General features: G+C 40.2%; 1 protein-coding gene across 2 annotated transcripts in view; it reads right to left on the reverse strand.

Annotated features, from left to right (window-relative positions):
• Positions 1–20,719, reverse strand: part of man1a2 (mannosidase, alpha, class 1A, member 2) — a 130,692-nt gene that overhangs the window by 96,047 nt on the left and 13,926 nt on the right. For both annotated transcript variants that reach the window (XM_044017209.1, XM_044017214.1), the window contains exon 3: positions 4,350–4,611. In XM_044017209.1, the coding sequence (XP_043873144.1) occupies positions 4,350–4,611 (262 nt within the window). The remainder of the gene's footprint in view (positions 1–4,349; positions 4,612–20,719) is intronic.

The raw sequence follows: 20,719 nt of genomic DNA on the forward strand, positions 1-20,719 counted from the left end.
AACGTCTCACCTCAAAAAATGACTATGCTTCATACATACAGAGATTACCTTCTAATATTAGATTAAACATTTGTATTACTGCAATATTTGCAGTGTTTTTCACTGAAATTATCACCGAACAGACATTAGTCACCAAGAGGAAACGTTGCTTTTTGTACCACGGTCCATTAAATGCGAGAGCCGGGCTTATTCCGACTGCTCTGGGCCAACAATGCCTCACACGACGCAATAGGTGAACAGCACTGGAACAGTAAATAGCCAGATTCATTCCATTCCTTCGCCTTTTATTGCCCTACAGCTCCATCTATTTCCAAAGGAAGGTTTAATGGCCACTAATGTCCAGAATGTGTAATTAGCAGAACGCCGAAAGAGCACAGCGCTCCAAGCTAATGGATGTGATCGAAGAGACGAGTCTTTGTGTCCTGTACAGAAAGTGAAATATGTATTTAGAGGATATTTTACATCTTTTTATTTTCAGCTGCTCGCCGATCACAAGACTGGTTTGTCAGTATCACAACAACACCTGAATCTTCAGCTCGGGATGCACAATTTATGGTTTTATTTAACCTTTATTTAACCAGGCAAATTGAAATCGCATTGAGATTAAGAACCTGGCCTGTCAGCCTCAAGAACTCTCAGTTTGGATTTGAAAGCGTTTCCAGTCTTTCTGCGACTTATTCCATGCAAAAGGTGCAGAATGAACAAAAGCCCCTTCACCCGGTTCAGTACGGTCATATGGAAGAGAAAGCAACAAATGAAGGGATCAGCAGTGGGGGTGGAGTGGCTCAGTGGTTAAGACCCTACCTTGTGTACCAAAGACATCATGGTCGCAAGTTCGATTCCACCCCTGGCTAATTGTACTTGATTCCATTGTAAGTCGCTTTGGATAAAAGCGCCTGCTAAATGACATGTAATGTAATGTAATGTAAGCACTGCTCAGTGAAGTTGGTTATGTGACAATGAAAAGGTGGAATGAATGCAAACATCTTTGCGTAGAGTAGCTCATATTTTTCATGGTGTCCTTTGGAAATGCTCCAGCTTTCTTTAAGTCTACTTAAACTGACAATAAAAACTATACATCGCAAACAAAATCGTAGTTGAGAAACATGGCCGAAAAAATAATTGATTTAAAACCTAATACAACTAAAGACATTGTTTTACTTACTACTTTTTTTTACATTTTGGGGAGCCAGTTTTTTGGAAAATGGGTCCAAAATTCAAAATGCCTCTCGCGACTTTTGGACAACTATGCCATAACCCCACTATTCTTGCTCTTGCACTGCCATCATCATCACTGCCATCACTTTTGTAAGTCGCTTTGGATAAAAGCGTCTGCTAAATGACATGTAATGTAATGTAATGTAATGTAATGTAAAGAGTAGTTTTGGGGGTCCGTGTGTTTGAAGACATTTCTTGAAACAATGTTTGTGAAAAAACATTTAAGAAAGAATAACATTCTAAAAGGAAAGTTATGTTCCCATGTGAATAACACATTTGTCCATCCATTGTCAAGGTTAATGCACATGTATGGGGTGGGTGTAGGTTCCCCGATCAATATGGAAAAGATTACGAAAACAGCTTAGCACAGTCAACATCAATAAGTGAGGTGAATACTGTAAATTAAATATAAAAGGAAAACACTTGGTGTGTAAGAATCGGCCTATTTTTTAGCGTTTTAATGAAAGCATCCCAACACAACTGCCTCCCCTGCTGGAAAAGTGAAATTATAATCAGGGTTGTTTATCGATCCAATCATTAAAACGTCAGGGAAAGATTGCAGCCATCGATCTTTCACAGTTGAGAATTGAGCATCTACTACTGCAAAAAAAAAAAGAATCCTATAGAGGAGAGACAGTGTCCGACTTTAAGTTAAACAGAGGGGAGATTTGGACGAGGGTGAAGGATTAATCAACAACAAACTCAAGACAATACAAGTAACACGGCCCACAATTCTCATAATATCATAATGTGGTGATTCTGTGATAATCCAGATATTGCAAGACAATAATAAAACAAGAAAGTATATTACAAACAACATTTCTCTAATTAAAAAGTGCAAAAATATCGCTGCTGTCACAACAGTTTACTTCTGTTCAGGTTACCCTCGTCCCTGTGATAAGCGCCACCACGAGGCATCGTTATAGTGACACTAATGAGTGTTAATTCTTGAGGAAACTAACAAGGGCTGCAACTGACGATTATTTTCATAATTCATTATTTAATTTGGGCCATAAAAATGTCAGAAAACGTCGATTGGCGTTTGAACCGAGCAATGACGTTTTGAAACGTCTTTGTTTTTATCCAAAACAACAAAACGAATCAGTTCCTTTACATGACATGGAGCAAAGAAAGACCCGGAAATATTCACATTTTAGAAGCTAAAAACTCAAAGAGAGCTTGTTCCACTGATTTAAAAGAAAACTCAAACTGAATAATTGACGATCAACTAACAATATATGGCACCAGCATAGTGATGTTGGTCTCTGATGAGTAAGGAAGATTAAATATTGCCATATCTAATATTTTTATGCCCATATACATCCTGATCTTCCTTTATAATCCTCACAGGAATGTCATTTCTTATCATTTTTAACATTCCAAGCATATTTGACACCGTTCGTTCCTACAAACCTCCTGTGCTGCCTGTGCTGGTGGAAAGAATGCAAATGCTGTTAGGCCTGTGCATCAGTATGCAGGCTGAAAATGACTCTGTCTCTGTAGCCTATATTTAAAAAAAAAAACAAAACTCCAGTCTTTTGGTCACAAAATGTATCGTATTGTGTGATTTCTCCTTGGAATAACAAGGCAATCAGGACGGCAGGAGAGCGCTGCACCGTCGCCACTTCTTTCCCGCTCATCTGGGAGTCTGTGGCATTCTCACCGAATGGCAATTATGAGGGGAATAAAGGGGACATTTAGAGACAAAGGCTGCTGTGGAGTGAATAGGCCAGATCCCATGTTCACGAGCGGTCCAAGTCCAAGTGCTGTTTGCACGAGAGACTATATGAGGTAATCATGCAGGAGAAGTAGCAAGAATGGGGGGGGGAGGCAGAGAGAGAGGGGGAGATGGACTGGAGTTGGCATGAGAGTGAGAGCAGATAGCACCATCTGCATTCTGCACCAGCACTGTCCTGTCTGGCTCGCTGTTGCCTCTAATAAGAGCCGGTGCTGAGACAGACGGCAGGCAACACTAACGTACAGTAAAGACGTGCGTTAACTCGTCAAAATCTGACCAAAACCTCACTCTGCAGCAACATGGCTTTCAAGCATTTATAAAAGACAACAACAGGCCAACAACCGACGCAGCAGAGAGAGGGAGATGATCTTTACGACACAGCAGGGAAGCCCTTTTAATCGGCCGCGGCAACACTGCTGACCTCAGGGTGGCGCTGTGGATCCCGCTTGGCAGGGGAAAAAACTAGCTAAAGGTTTCTTTTGTTCCCAACACAATAATAATAGTAACTGTGATAAACCACCACCAGTCACTTTAAATATGAGAGTGTCGACTGGATAGGTATATTTATGGGTATGATTGATCTATGTATCGTAAAAGTTCCAATTAGACAGATGTAGGTGTGGTTTCCAAAATAAATAGAGTGCAGTTCCTGTTGGCCGATTATACCATTTATATCACAATGTTTACTATCAACAACAAATCAGGACATCTATGGCTTAATGTTTTTTCTCGGGGCGCAGATAAAGAGATTAGGAGAAATTCTGCACATTTGTTTAAGGACCCCCAAAAACATCTCTTGTGACCCATCTTTGGGTCCTGACCCAGTCTTTGAGAATCACTGCCTCACTGACCTGAGTAAGTTTAACACTAGAATGAATGAAAGAATGTGAAAGAAGACCAAACGTTTCAGTTTCGCACCTTCGTATTGAAATTAGCATTTATGTAACTAGTAAAATACAGCCAGACCTTTATTTTGAAATGTATCAATGAGGTTACATGTCACAGCTAAAGAAATGTTGTAATTTTAAAGCTTTTTTTTCCTTTGAAAACGTAAAATAGTTTTTTAATGCATAAAAAGGTGGGTTTAAAGATTGCTCTTTCTTCAAAACTTTGCTTTAGCGTGGACTAGAGCTTTACGTCTAAGGAGAAGAGTTTACAGATTACTGAAATCTAAATCTTGCATGTAGATTGACAAATCCAAAATACAACGTAAAACCTACGAATGCAGTTGGAACGCAGTGTCTTCAATTCCACTTTCTACACAAAACTGCCTGTATCAGTGACCTAATCTGCATCAATCACATGATTTGTTGCCATAACACAGCAGTCCAAAACGTCACTGCGTAATAAATCTGGAAATTTAAGAGGGATGAGTAGCCAAAGGTCGTCTTACCTCTCTGATCTTATCACGTTTCTCTTTGGCGTCAGCCTCCGGTGGTTCTCCGTCGCTCACACCCACAACTTTGGGCATGGGGACGGGCGGCAGAGGTTTGGGCCCCGTGTCCTTCTTCTTCAGGTCCTCCATCACCTTGATTTTCTCCGTCTGTATCTCGGCCTGCAGCTCCTCACGTGACTTCCTTAGTTTCTCCTTTGCCTCCTGCAGAGCTCGCTCGTGGTCTGCCCGAATCTTGTCCCGCAGGCTCTCCTCTTCCTCCCTGTAGGAGGCAGGAAAACAGGCAGGGGGTGAGTTTGTTTTTTATGCCTTTGCTCTTTCTCCTCCTCAAGGTGGTTGCTAGGCTTCACAGGATGTATATATACACTAACACCCACACACACAAAGAGAAAACTGGGTACAAATGGGGATTTTTACTTGAAATTAATTAAAGATGAAGAGTGAGTACAAACACTTTCCCCTCTGGGAAATAATATTCCACTGTGACGAAGATGAAAACGAGGAGAAATGACTATGGCGATGTCACGCCCGCCGGCTCGCCGTATATTGTTCTTGGTAATGAAGTGACATTTCATGTCACTGTATATGACATGAAGTGAAACATTTCAAGGCATCACCTTAGGCTCTGACAAATTACACTGGACATTTTGATTGTTTTCTAACATTTTCTATAGTGGTAGACGTTTGAAGAACTTCCTGAAGCACAAATCCACACAATGACTAGCACAAAGCAGGTTTCATCGCACTTTTCTTATTCTTAAGTGATCGGCTTCTCCGGCTGTAATAAACTAGGGTTGGGGGCGACTGTCATCACGACAATTGGAGTTGTCTACAAACAAACTAAAAGGGCAGATAAATCTGTCTTTCAGATGGAGAACGCAGTGTTTTTCTCTCATTGTTTTCAGTTCACAATGAATGTTTTAATAGCGCCCGAAATAAAAATGTTGCAAACCTATCTTTTTGAGGACATTTGTGACCTTGTAGGGACATTTTTTGCAAGCGATACAATATTATCACGATACCATGATACACTGGGTATTTACGAAATGATAGATTGATTGATACTGTCTCAAAAGCGATGTAATATAATAATAATAATATCAATTTCCCCCAACACAACCCCAACATTTGGGTCCCCATGACTTTAAAGAGCTTTTTCAGGCTAAAGGGTTAGAACTGAGTTAAGGTTAGGTTAATGGTTAGACTCTGAGGGTAAGTCTATGACTGTGTCCTCGCTAAGATATAAGAACAATTGTGTGTGAGTGGGTTTCACTAAATCTAAATTGCAAATAGAAACAATGCAATTAGCAAATTGCCAAGGCTGTAATTCAATCATTCTGTTTTGGATTGTTTTATGTTCTATGTCAGTTTAATAAATAACATTTGAAATAATCAATATCTTTAACGTCCTCATCCTTTTAAATATTGTTGTATACTTTTTTTAATATGGCATTAAAATATAGTAATTAACATTTTGATGGTTTAAAATGGAAATTGGCCAGATTGTTTAGTATCTGTGTGTACAAGTGTGTTCTCGTATATGTTACCACTTGAGGCATAAACACTGACATTGTCCGGACCAAAACCTGGTCCTAATGAGGAAGAATCTTTTCTGAGGATTTGGTTAAGTTTTGAGTGAAGATTTACATTGTGTTTAGCTTTAGTTATTAACCAGTTATAGTTAAGGTCAGGGAAAATGCTTTGTTAAGGCTGAGTGTGTGTGTGTGTGTGTGTGTGTGTGTGTGTGTGTGTCTCTGGCAAAACAAGTGAAAGAGAGAAAGAGTCGGGAAGGACTGACTGAACCTACATTATATAATACCTGGGAAATCCCAGTTCCTATTTGTTTACTCTTTGAATTTATATCTAATTATAGGATCACATACTAGTTGAATCCCAAAGGAGACAGAGTATTGTATTAGATACAATGAATTGAAGAAAACTGCACGCAATAGCCAATCCCAGGAGCAAACACAGCTAATCTTAGCCCGGTTTAAGGGTGCGTTCACATCAGCTCCTTCTAAATCGAACCCTCGTTTATTTGCTTGGAGAACCAAACTCTGATGCGCACCGAAGAAGTAAACTCTGGTCCACTTAAAAACGTAGGTCTTGTGTGCAGGAATGCAGGACGCTGACTACAAAAAGCCAGGGGAAACGGCTCGTGGTCAGACGTGGAGTGAGAACGAGGTAAAAGAAACAGAAATTACCCCGCATTAACCAACAGAGGAGCCAGTTTTCTTGTTCATCGTTTGTCTTCTCCTTAAGTAATTCTTAATGCAGCACCGCCTGAGACGAGGAGGGGAACGTGTTATTCAAAAGGTTTGGTTCGATTCCCTAATGTGCGAAAGTGTGAAAGCAAACTCAGACCGGCTGAATGTTGCAACCCCCAATTGTACCAATTGAAGTCCCCAATCATACCAAGTCTCGCGGAGACTATCAGAGCGTGAAAAACTCAGCGGCTCACTTTCACGGCATCATTTCAAGCAACTGCACCCAACAACGGTATCCACCACAAACACAGGGTCAAGCTCAGTGCTGCATCAAGTGCAGGTGTGTCTGAAATTTGCATCCCCTAAAAAATAGGGGGGGAAACCTAACACCTTCCCTGCTGCACTGCAGTTTCATCAGCTCCATGAAATATGAGGAGGAAACACAATGAAGGCCGGGATGAGATGAGAAACATCATCTGTGGTTTCACTCGATGGTAGTACCCTCTGGGTGTTGACGCAACTCAACCCCGTGAAGATATGGGTCAGTAATGAAACACACCAACGCGTCAGGAAGCCGAAGCGGAGGTGACGTCTCACTGCTTCTCTGCTGTTACTCATATTCAAATAAAATGAATAATCAAAAGATAAAATCCACTGGCGGCTGCAGTGTGGACCCATCCAGTAGTCAAATACAATCACAGCCAAATTATACAGTGTCAGGTTGATGTATGGAGGGCGAGCCGGAGGCCAGGAGGAAGAAACACTCCATATCTGTTACATAAGGACCAAAACACTTCCCATATCAACAGGAAAACACTTCACATGTAGTCAGGGCTGCAACCATTAATAGTTTTCAGATTTTTCAGCTTCTTTGCTCCATATAACAAATAAATCATTAAAAACTCACTCATTTTGGTTTGTGGACAAAACAAGACATTTGAGAACATCTTCATTTCCAATTTTGAGAAAGACTAATCAACATTTTCTGAAAACAGGTGTTTTTGTCATGAAACAGGAAGTGCCCCTATAACTTCCACCGAATTCCCCGAAACTTGATGGGAAGGTGTTATAGACCAAGACAAACACAAAAGTTGACGGTAACCATGGCCTCAACTCAACAGGAAGACGGCCATTTGGAGGTTTGGCGTGCATTTTGGCGATTTGCACCCTATGTAGCGACAATTCGCCAATTTGTACAAAAACCCTGCTAATTTGCAGAATTGATGAAAACAGATTAACACAGATCAAAAACATCTTATGGACCAAACAATTCGACAGGTGAATCGCTTATGAAAAATAATCGCTTTCAATCAATTTTGGACACAGAAGCAGCCTTTTTTTGGCTTCAAATACATTTTAAATTCAATATGAAGTCATAATTTGCTTAACCCTATTTGATGTCTTGCACAAGGCTGACATACGCTACCAAAGTCAAGATGATTTGAAGTGACAGAAGAAGGCGAAACCCTGAAAGATTTTCACAAAAACATGATTTTCCTTCAACGCTCGACTCCGTCGTTAACGTTTTCGCCCATCCTGTCTTTTTGCCTGCATGTGTTGCAAGTTGCCGGCTCTGATGAGAAACAGTGAAAATATCAGAGTGCAAACACTGATGTTGATGTGTTTATTAATGAAGCTCCATGTGATAAACACAGGACATGTGGGAGGGACCGGTGAGCTGCTGTGATCTGTGTGGACTCAGCTGCAAGAATCCAAGAATCCACACATCCTACACCATCTCCAGGGAGGAGAAGAAGAAAAACAACCACAGTGTGTGCTCACATCTGCAGACACATTCAGCAGACCCGCTGTAGCTGCGAGATTAAAAAGAAACGATAATCTTTACGCTTGGCCATAATCAGTGCACAAAAAAGAAATCCCATAACTGCTATGATCATCTTTCATTCCTTCTGCCAACAATTTTCAGACCATCATCACCATAAAGACACTTTATAAGACAAATACAACATTTACTAAAACCTTTGTTGGGGCTGACCATAAAATAAAAACAGTTTTCTATTTGTAATATAATTTTCTTCAATAACAATATTACATCTAAATAAGAGGTCTGGGCAAACAATCGAGTCGATATTTGCTTTTTTAGATTTAATTAACTGGCACATTAACTGGCACACAAGTATTGCACATTATTTGTTCTTAGAAAAGCACATAAATGCTTTTAAGTCACTTAAAGTTTATTTTTTTCCACCAAAAAGTCTGACAGTTTTTTGATAAGCTATTTCATGTGTTTGATATTTAGTACATATATAATTTTTTTTATGTTGGAAAGAATTAAGTGCACTGCAGTGCAGATTGAAAGGACAGGTCATAACTATTAATCAATAAATGCTTTTTTTAAACCAGCATTTTGTGAATCATTTTTACTTCTAGCCAAAAAAAAACCTAGTCATAAATCATCATCTGCCTGAATTTAGAATGCTCAGCAAAAAACAAACAAAAATGGTTGGTTCGTTTTTGGGTTGGTTGTATGGTTCGTTGGGTTGGCTTGTTTGGTAGGTTTGGTTGGTTGGTTGATTTACTGGTTTTGTTGGTTAGTTTGTCGGTTGTTTGGTTTGTAGGGTTTGTTCTGTGTGTGGGGTTTTGATTCCATGAGCAGCACGGTTACAACTAATCATTGCATCATAACATTGTTATGTTATGATGATAACATTTACTGCACTACGACTACTGCTCGATTATACACAGGTGACAATAATCACCAATAATTAGAGACGTGGAAGGAGAGAGACAAAGCAACAAGTGTCAGTTGTGATTTGTGCCGAGCAGATGTTGTAGAACCTGTTGATAAAACTTTATAGAACATGCTGAGCCAACGGTTGTGAAGCAGGAAGTAGGTCCAGACCTACCAGGAACATCATAAAAGAGCAACAATGACAGTGACTGGGTGTTCGGTGGAGGAACAAAGGCACATGGATGACCTTCAGCAAACTAAAGCGGGAGTTTATCATCTGAGAGAATAAATATATTTGTGAATGGAGGCCATCACCGATGAGCTATCATGAGAAATTAGCTCTGACGTCTGTCGCCACCACAATCAGAAGGAAACCACACTTGTCTGTGCAATTAGACAGGAGCTAGAATGTGCAAATGGCACCGACAAGCAAAGAATACATTGAAGTGGATTTAGTAAATCTGAAGAGGTTTGAATGGTGGAGGAACAAGACAAATCCTTCTGTTTGTTTTGTCCTTGCTTCTTAATCTCTCCTATGGAAGATGTGTCTTTTAACGGTCCAAAAAAAAACGTTTTAAACAAGTAATTTAGATTTTAAATAAAAAATTAAATCCCAAACTTTCCAGAAACTAAATATTCTCCGTATTTGAGCCACCACAGTTCTCCACTGCAGTGGAGAGCTCTCATCTGAGCTTTTCCCCATCATTTGGTTTTGGGCGCTTCCCACTAAGGTGCATAATAAATCACCAAACTGATGAAGAGGTGCAGATGAGGGAGGAAAAATTCAGTCTCCGGGGGAGGCTTGCTCTGCTCCAGTCAAGTGCAAAAGCGTCTCAGTCCACTCAGAACATTAGGAAAGGGAATAAACAGTACAAGTCTGCATGTGTTGATATTTTCAGGGATTTTACAGTAACAGTAGCATACTAACTACATTAAACCACACTTCAATATAGGTGTGCTACATATTAGAGCTGCAACCAGGGATGGGAATTGGTATCGGTCCGATATTGGTCAAAATAACTGGATCGGATAGGATCAAAAATCTTATATATCACATGCTTCACAGTAAACACATAAATAATCAGCAAAAGCATTTTAGCAGTCATGTTAGGGCTGTGTATTTCTTCTTTTTAGGAGAACAATATTTGTTGCACAGTTGGAGAATTGTGTCTTTGAAAGGACACAGCACAAATGTGTTGTTAACAGCTTCATATATTCATAAATGGTCTAAAATTACTGATTATTTTCATAATCGATTCATACGTTGATAACGTTTGGTCCATAGAATGGTGAAAAATGGTACGTATGGTGTGTATTTATATAGCGATTTTCTAGTCTTGAGGACCACCTATTCACACACCGCAGGCACAACGTGAGGTTAAGTGTGTTGCCCGAGGACACAATGGCGTGTCGACTAGCGGAGCCGGGAATTGAACCCACAGTTGAAGTTGAAGACAACCTCATCATGATGACAATGTCCTCCGATGTCTTGTTTTCTCCTCCACAAACCCAAATATTTCAGTTTTAATGATGTGTTCTTTGTGACACAGAGCAATGAAACCAGAGAGTATTCACACTTAAGGAGCTGAAAAATCAAAAAGCTTCAGTAATTCGATTGGTAAACGACGCATTGATTAATCGCTGCAGGCCCTACGCTCATGGAACAGTGAGTTTAATTGAGTAAAGGAAAAGGACAACAGAGATGGAGAAAAGAGAAGATTATGTGGGCTTAAGGGAGAACGGAGGTGCATTTAATCAGCAACATCCTTCCACCATCAACTTTCAAAAGCCGCTTCACCTCATCAAGTTCATTTGGGGCTCTGTTTTATTTTCCAGAGCATGCAAGAGACGGGGTAAGACGAGGCAATGTCAAGAGTCTACAGCGGTGTGTGTGAGGACGAGCAAGAGGAGGAGTGGTGGAATAAAACATGTAAACGATGAGACTAGAATAAGGGGCGATTAGATTAATGACGACTGACGGCACATGTGAAGACGAGCACGCGAGACCAACAGCAAAGAGAGATGCTTCATACTAATTATCCTTCACGCAAGCAGACGCGACGTTCATCCATTTTATAATTCCATCATGACGCTGAATGCAGGGCCAAACAACAGAGACTAAAATAAACAGCTTCCAAGTTACGCAACATCGCTCTGGAAACGACTCATAAATATTCATACAGCAACTCTGTGTGCGTCTGACTTTAATTGATAGAAAACATTAGCGTGTGTGTGTGTGTGTGTGAAAGAATGTGTGCATCTGTAAGAATATTCCAAATGTGCTCCAATTACTTTGAGGAGAGGGAATGTGTATGTGTAGGACACAATATTTCTCATATTAGGGACCTTTTCTGGCATAAACACCAACTTTGTCAGGACCAGTAGTCGTCATGGAGACCAAAACCTGGTCCCAACGAGGCAGAACCCAGTTAAGTTTACGACTATGATGTGAATTGTGATAACGCTTGGCTTCGGCTGTCCAAATGGATGCAAGTCAATTAGAGGCCTTAAAAGGATGGCTGTGTAAATGTGTGTGTGTCCACACGCAGGGGGGGTGGGGGGGTGGGGTCAGCCATCCTCGGTGAATGAGAGTGTGCCTCACAGAAACATGCATTTAAATGTGATATTTACATGCAGCCGATGTCGGATGACTGCGTAACGTTTGCGTGCAGCCCGCCACACAAACACACACACAAACAGATGCCTGCGAGCGTGACAAAAGAAAATGAGGAGGTTAGGGTGACACCATCCACTCCTAATGGCTGCAGAATCCCACTCTGCTCCCAGATATGTTGTGCGTACACTCGGAAAAATATGCCGTCACAGACGCACAAGCGGTACACACACCAGTGACTCTGGTGGTGAAGAATTCTACACACTCCTCCTCCTGCATCTCTTCTCCTCTTCCTCCAGGGCGATTATCCGACGAACTCCAGCATTGTCACTCATTCCCTTCCAGTCACACATATAACGTCAAACGTGCAATTAAGAGCGCATCAACAGCTGCCCGACTCAATTACCATGAAAAGGTGTGGGCCGAAGCACAGCTCCGGGCGACCACATCAAATCTGATCTAAATTAAACACTGTGGCAGGAACAAGCGCCCCCCAGAGGACATGACATCCTCTCATATTCACACCGGTTAGAAACTATGGCAACTGCACTGGAGGCCAAACAGGCAACAAACGTTTTTTATGAGCCGACAATGAGTCGCTGCAGTAAAGTGTGGCGTCAAGTGAAGAACTGCTCTATACAGCGACAAATTGTGTCGCTGTTGAACCTCGCTCTCACACTGCATGGCAATATCACCGTCTTGTTTTGCTGATGGGCCAGGAAATTAAATTCAAAGTGGATCCAAGGCCAAGCTGCACTCAAAGCACTGTCTCGTCTACTGGACTTCACAGCAATACCTTCAGACAGTCTGATGTGCTTCTAGGCTGTATATTTTGAACTCAAATGGGTTTGGGGTTATTTGAGGGCTGCACCAAACGATCATTTTTACAAGTAGTTGATTAATCTAACAACTCAGACAACAACAAAGAAGATTGTTCTCTTATTATTCCATTAACTTGTCTCAGTAAGATTTCAATACTTTATTCAACCATCTTCTCTTACAAAAAACAAAAATGTAACAAGATGATACACAGTATGCACTCGGCAAAATAGTCTTAATTGGTTAAATCTTGTTTTACAGTCCAACATAATACTAAGAATAGAAAGTAAAATGAAAAATATCATGATATGACACATTTAGTTCGGCAGCGAATGTTGTCAGAGGTGAAGAGCCACTTAGTTACCACTAAGCAACTTAGTTTGTTAGTTTGTTGCTAGCGGTGTCTAACTGTGATGCGAAGCGTCAACGCACGTTGAACAAATCAACGTATTCAAGTAAACCATTACACCGATGATGTCGGTCCTTGTTATTTTATTCTCAGGTTGGAACTTTTCCTCTCAAGTTTTAAACCGATATCGGATACAACTGACACTTCAGAACTATACAGTTCCGGAACAGCTGTCGCTAAATACACCAGACTCCTTTGTTAAATATTGAGATTTTAGACATTTCCTTTAGAGATTAACGCATGCTTTATGTCTTTTTAACTGATCTACAGTTCGGTATTGTTGAGCTTCATTCTCATAACGGACGTTGCAATCATGACTCTTTCAGTACCGACACTCTACGGCAGTCTGTTGATGTCACATTTTAGTATCGCATGGAACCTCGCCAGAGCAGGTACTAAAAAAAGCAACAGGTACTGTCACAAATGTGGAGCCGTGCTGGAACTGTGTAGTGGAAAAGCACCAAAAGTGACAGCCCTATTGTCTTCACATGCAACTTCACATCAGTGGTTATCCTTGGCTAGCAGTTGCCATAGCAGCGGTGACGACTTTCTCTCCCACAACAACATCAACGCCTTACAGCTGCTGTTACTCAATGCTATGCTGATGACTGAAATATTTATGATGAAGGATGGATGGTGCCATTTCCTGATATGCAACAATTAACACACTGGTGGGGGGAGGGGGGATGGGACTCCTTCACGGCAACAGCCTGACCAAACCCTGACTTCACTTACGATTAATAATTAACATACTCGTTCCCTACACCACATTCCCCAAAGTGTTAGTGGAGCAAGCTCAGCCCCGCCTCCCTGATTAGCTATTTTAGGTCCCTTCAGGCTGCCAGTTATGATTTCCTTTATTTCATCGACCTTCCTTCCTGTCGGTGGAATTTCTTCTTCAGCACTGTCATGAAATCCGCCGCTCAGCAAAGACTGAGCGCTTTCTATGGCAACTGGAGAGAAGCAGCAGCTGTCGCCTGCCTGGTGGGGTATCTAAGAGAAAGGCAGTTTCTCCTTCCTTTTTTTTCCCCCTTTCTTTCTTTTTGGAGCCGAGGAAACATAAGACTCTGGATATAAAGCAGCCCAGGCTCCGAGCCACGTAACCATGGTAACAAATAGGGAGACACCGACACAAAGAGGTTACACAAAGCCAGTCGAGTCTTAATTACCTATAATTTACCAATTTATGCGAGAGAATAGGGCAACCGACCTGCTACAGTGCAGAATGTGAATGGAGCGATAAGTCAACCTCGGGGGGGAGCTGACTTTTTTTCAACGGCGTAAGCAGACGCCAAGTTAGACAGCTACAGTATTTTATGCACATTTATTTTAACATTAACTAAAGAAGTTATGCATAATTGCACAAAAGAAACATGTATGTAAATGTACATTAAATTAACCATTAACATTAGGCAATTTGGCTGCTCCTAATGTTTTTGCTATATCTCTTATATTGAAAATTTGGAGCCACAAAACAAATTGTTTGACAGGGAATAGTTAAGGTAACAGGCCACACCTGGCCATGAACCTGCTTTTTAGTCTGTGCAGCCACAACGATTGTGCCATTCATCAATTATTAATCGATTATTAAATGAGTGGGTTTTTTTTTCAATAATTAAACCTAGAACGCTTTCAGATTTTTCCAGCTACTTAAATGTGAATATTTTGTTGTTTTCTTTGCTCCATAGTACAAAGAAATCACCATCATCGTCATCAACATTTCCAGCTTTGATAAACTCTGATCGACATTTGCTGATATTTCACGGAGCAAACAAGTACTCGATTAATCGATCAGATAATCCGCAGATTGTACAATTATTTCTGAGGCTTTTAAATTCATTGCAGTGGTGTCAAATTGACTTTGTCCACAGATATATGGCCCTAACTGTATATTTAAACATAAACACACAACGTTAACCAACTCTTCTGAATCGCATGAATAACGCCGGGCATCAAAGTTTAAGTTTAAGTGACACCGACACATTTCACCAGGAATCTATCCATCTATCCATCCACCTCTTTGCCAACTGCCGTTGAAAACATTAGCATTACCATTAGCGCTGACTGCTGCCCAAACATCCAGCTACTCGTATTATTCCAGCTGGCTACTTTATCATGATAATTTTATTCTTATTGGATTAGTACGTTTTGATTAACAGAGTGTGATTCATTGTGTCTGTGCATTTCATGATTAACAGGACACTGCTTTTAAAAAATGAATGCAAATCCACAAAAGAAAACTCATTTAAAAAGGGAGTCGAGTCATTTCTTTGACAATAGTTACATTTTTCATCATCTAACAGTTGTTTAAAAGGTCATTGGCAACAATAAATTAGGCTTTTTGATGGTTTGATGATTTTTATGTATTAGAGCTGCAAAGATTAATCAATTACCAAATGAACTGTCAACTATTTTGATCACTGATTAATGAGTTTGAGTGTTTTTTGGGGTTTCTTAAATGTTAATATTTTCTGGTTACTTACAACAAATAAATCATTAAAAGTTCATGTGGACAAAACAAGACATCATCAATTTGAGGTTTGGGAAACGTTGATGAACATTTTTCAACAACTTCTGACATTTCACAGACCGAGCGACAACTGGATCAATCGAGAAAAGAATCAACTCCGGAAAATAATTGTTAGTTGCAGCTCTAACATAATTACTTTATATCCATTACTTTTGTAAGGTCCATTTACTACTTAGCAGGGATGGCACGACACCACTTCTACTCTAATATCTACAAACAAATATCAGTCCAATACAGTCAATTTAGACCTTTTAAATCTATGAAGATGCATTCACCACCTGCAGCAATTCCAAGCTATTTAAAAAGATTCTCCAACTGTGCAACAAATATTCTTCTCCCATAAAGAAGAAATAAACAGCCCACAGCATGACTCGGCTAAAAGGATGTCTCCGACTGTAATTTCTGCAGTCTGTGCATAGTAAAGCATGCGACTAATGGGATTTCTTGGATTTTACTTATTTATTTAATTTATCTGTACGATATCCGATCCAGTGATATCGGCTCTAGGACTGCAACTATCGATTCATTTTATAATGGATTCATCTGTCAATTATTTTCTCGATTTATTAAGTTTAATTAGAAATTACTCACATTTAAGAAGCCTAAAAACTTAAAAAAAACATTTAGTAATCGATTAATAATCACTTAATCGAATAATTGTTTCAGCCCTAATCCGCTCATTCCTTCTATTTATTGCTTTTGCTTAACAAATAATGCATTGTGAACAACAAATGTTATTTGATTAGTTGGGAAAATAATGTTATTGCAGTTCAAGCAGTAATTTGCATAACGTATTTGTATTTAAAGTTCTTTTTATTCTATTAAAACCAGCTGTGGAAGAGAGGCAGTACTGCATCTAGGGATGTGTGGTGTCATATATGATTAAAAAAATAATTCAAAGTGAGGTTCGACTTCTACAGAGGGAATTATTAGGCCACGTGATAGTGGAAATTTGGAAATTTGGATGGTGGAATCTTTGGGAATTTTCTAGCCAACTCACGCGTTTCTCCTGAGACGCTAACTCGGATTGAATAATACGACAACATGTACAATTAATATAGTGGTTCCACAAACAATGATCGACTACACAAAGTGATTAGTAGCGATAACGTCGATGAATGCAAACCCCGTCACGCACGGCTACTCACTGCGGCGTGGTAATAAAAGAGCTTAGAAGTGCCCGACATCATGAAAAATACCATCATTACAACAGTCTGCTGTGTCGTATTTTCTTTTTTTTTTACACCGTCAAAGAGATTGAGCTGGAGCTACATGAATGTAAACTAACAAAAGCAGAGCATCACTGTATATATACGCCTGCCCAGGACAAGTGTATGAAGGTGGCTGTGTATGGACAGTGTCCTTGTATGTGCTGGTACTTCAAGTCAAGCACTGTATGTCTTTCTCCATTTCTTGAAAGGTGAAAAGTCCAACGGGTAGAGAGTGTTTGTCTTCTTGTCAAGCATCTCTAAGGCAGAGAGCTCTCCTGGGAACAATCCCCCTCTGAGTTTATAGTCATGTGGATGAGTTTGCTGCCTGCTAACACATACACACTGTAAGGGTTGGGGAGGGGAAATGCAGAAGGTCGATACGGCAGCGGCGATATTGTCTTTGTTTTCTTCTGACCTGTAGCTGCAAGGCTTCCTTTCAACATGACCTAACAGACAGCCCGAGTGTCCTGGCTTTTTCCCCACGTCCCACTTGGCTCTAATGGAAGCGACAACACTAAACGTGTCACAGCTCTTTCCAAGCTCAGCTGTGGGAGTGTAATAGCGTCATCTTTCCTTCTTTTTCCGTCTTGTGTCTTCACAGCCTCCTTTAACCCTCTTATGACCATGATTTGATTTTCTGGCTGTCGAATTGTCAAAAAATGTCCGGCGAGTGGGTTCTTTTGCTTCCTTTTTCCAAGATAACTTTCACTTTCCATATCTGGCAGTTATTCAACCGTTTGGTAACGGAAGGGTTAAATATGAGAGATTGGGTATTACCGGCAAAAATTCGGGTATTATTTGCCGAATATTTAAATGTTCTAAACCAGGGTATCTGCAAATTTCAACAACCTTTTTTTCCCAACCTTTTTAAGGCCATCGTGAACACAATTCAAGACATGTTTCATGCCCATACTGGCAAAAAAAAAGGTATGAAGCATATTAAGGAGTACCAGAATTATACTAGGGTGTGACTGCAACACTTTTATTCCCAATGTTCCAAGCTGTAGAGTCCTCTTACATAAAAGGTACAGCAGGTTTGAATCTGGTTTTCACCCCCTCACGGAAATCAATGTTGTAGCCACGCATTGTTGAGCCTGCACTTCCCCATTTTTGGCATGTAACAGACTAATGCAATCCTCACGTTGCCAGAAAGGCGTGTGTTAGGTGTATGCTTGGGTTTGTTCTGTTGTTTTATTACCAACAGAATTAAAAAAAACAGAAAGACACCCTGAATAGGTAAATTTGTCTCGTCAGATTTTTTAACTTTGAAAGCTTTTGAATTTTAAGCACTGTAACTTCTGTAAGATGTATTGTAAGTGAAAAGTGAAAAGAAAAATTCAGAGTGAATAATCAAAGCTCCAGCACGAGAGAGGCCAAATTCATATCCCGAAGACTGAGGTCAGAAAGTCTGATTAAACATCCAGGATATCAAGAAAAAAAGCTAATTCAACTCTGGCTTGAATCGAACAAATGTTCAGAATTTACACTCAACTGAAGAATCATTGTTCATGTTGGCTGATAAAGATGAGGGTTTTCAGCAGTGCCAATGCAAGGCGTCACTGCCAAATAAAAATGCAGCCAAATAAAAAATGGAGCCTAATGAGATTGGCCAGAACCAACTGCTTATCCTTGGTATCCCAGATATTTAATTTCCATCACTCACCTCCATTTCAGGGTGTGACATTGGCCTATTTAATTTGGGAGGGATGGGAATTTGAGAAAGAAAAAATAAAAGATTTGAATTTAAACAGATTAGAATAGAATAGAATTCAATATATGGTAGGAGATTTATTTCCACACAAAAATCTGTCCGTTTCTGGTGAACACCTGAGCAGCCTTCATTTTAAAATCAAGCCGTTCCTATCCAGTTCATGGCCAGCTGACAAATGCCATCATTAAAACAAGAACAAACTGAGTCCATGTGTCCTTGCAGCTACCCAAAAAACAAGAACACAAAAGGACAGAGAGATTCAATTACCAACTCTTTACAGAGATTCTTTTTTTTACAATTTTTCCCTGTCAAAAGCAATTTACACAGGCATTTTTATCAACAAAACACAATTTTCTGACAATTACTACATTTACAGGCCGCTAAAAAGACAGGAAGGTTGTGGACTTGAGCCTGAAAGGATCTGAAATAGGTATTAGAGGAGAAAATGGGGGAGTAAACTGGATCTTGCTACCTTGATAGTGAGCCATAAAGCATCGGTAGCTGCTGCCTCTATTAGTGCGGCAGCTGAATTTCTCCTTGTTATCCTGGTTATATTCAGAGACCATCAAAGGGTATCTTTTTCCCTTTCTCTTTTTAAACAGATATCAGGTGAACAACTGGGCAAGGGAAAGGAAATTCGAGAAGTTATCATTCAGAGAAAATGTGGCTCCTTAACCTGTTGACTACCTAAAAATGGCCAAAAAAATGTGAAAGTCAACACTTTTATTCCCGGGTTCAGTGCAATCACCATTGTGGCGGCAATCCTCTGAGACCTGGATTACCTCACAGATTTCACCAAGAGTCATAAAGACAGAGAAAAGGACAAAAAAAGATCATATGACCAGAGATTACATTCCCATCCCCAGGCTGATCATAAATCCACCAAGTGCAGCTCTGGTAGAGGCAACATTTATCGTGTCAGGACCTCATGGCTCTCATGCAGCTCGAGTGTTTGTCTCAGTGATAGAAAATAGAGGCCGAATTGGCCGATGAATTCAGAACAATTTATCTGAAATCCCAGCCTTGGAAACATGAGGGCCAATCCTTAATTTACTGTTCTGAGCGATTCCCACTTTGAACCCATTGCTGCAACGCCAGTGTTTGGCAGTGATGGGATTTTGGCGAGAAGTGTTGCAGCCAGCCACGTCTACATCGTCCCAGAAGACGCTCGCTTGGTATTTCTCCTTTCTCTCTGTCTCTCTCTCCTTCTCTACGACTGGTTTCCTTCTAGTTCTTCATTTCAACTCCTCGTCTGTCACTTACAGCTACCGTGCCGTGCTCATTCAAAGCGAATCAAGCAAGTGTTCCTCCGTTTCCCTTTCTCCGGCTTTAAAGAGGCCTTGTCACCACCGCAACACTCCAGAGAGATGACAGAATGGGACACGCTTACAATAGACATGACTGACTTCTTTCACATATACTTTCACACTCGCACAAATAGGTTAGCACTGCAGCCGCAACAGTTAGTCGAAAAAAAAAAAAGATACTAATTGTCCATTAGTGTCGTATTTAAAAGTTAGACTTAAAACGTTCCTTTTTGATAAAGCCTGGACCATCTCTTAGTTACGCTGTGCTGGGGGAATTCCTGTGGTGCACTCACACTCTCACGTTCACTCTCTCACACTCAGGGTATGAATATGACTTCATTATAGGTCATTAACTTTGTTCTTTCTCTTCCTAGTTTGTGTCTTTCCTTCCTGTCCTCTCACTCTCACTCTGTGCCCTCAGGTTGCAGGATCCAGATCCAGTTTTGAGGCTATTGTTATCATCATCATTCATATAATATTATATCATATCATCACCATTATTATTAAGCTATAATTAAAGTTGATATCAGTATAATTTTTATCAACAATCTCTCTTCTATAAACATCACATGTCATCACTGACTCAGAACTTATGCGTTCACACAAAGCTGATGAAGCCCATCAGCTTGTTTTCACGTCTGTGGAGACACAGAGTCAAATTCGAGCACTATTCAAGCACGTTTAAGGTTATCTTTAAGGCTTCTGCAGCATCTTGCAGCTTTGGTAAATGAATATAACAATAATAGTGACTGTAGTATGCTACAAACAACCAAAATTGTGTATTATAGTCTCCGTCACACACAAGAGAGGCCAAGGTCCAATTAATTTTTATTTGGACTTTATTTGAACCTTTTTTTATTCCTCAATCTA

The sequence above is a fragment of the Solea senegalensis genome, linkage group LG2 (assembly GCF_019176455.1).
Source record: "Solea senegalensis isolate Sse05_10M linkage group LG2, IFAPA_SoseM_1, whole genome shotgun sequence".
In the NCBI taxonomy this organism is placed as follows: Eukaryota; Metazoa; Chordata; class Actinopteri; order Pleuronectiformes; family Soleidae; genus Solea; species Solea senegalensis.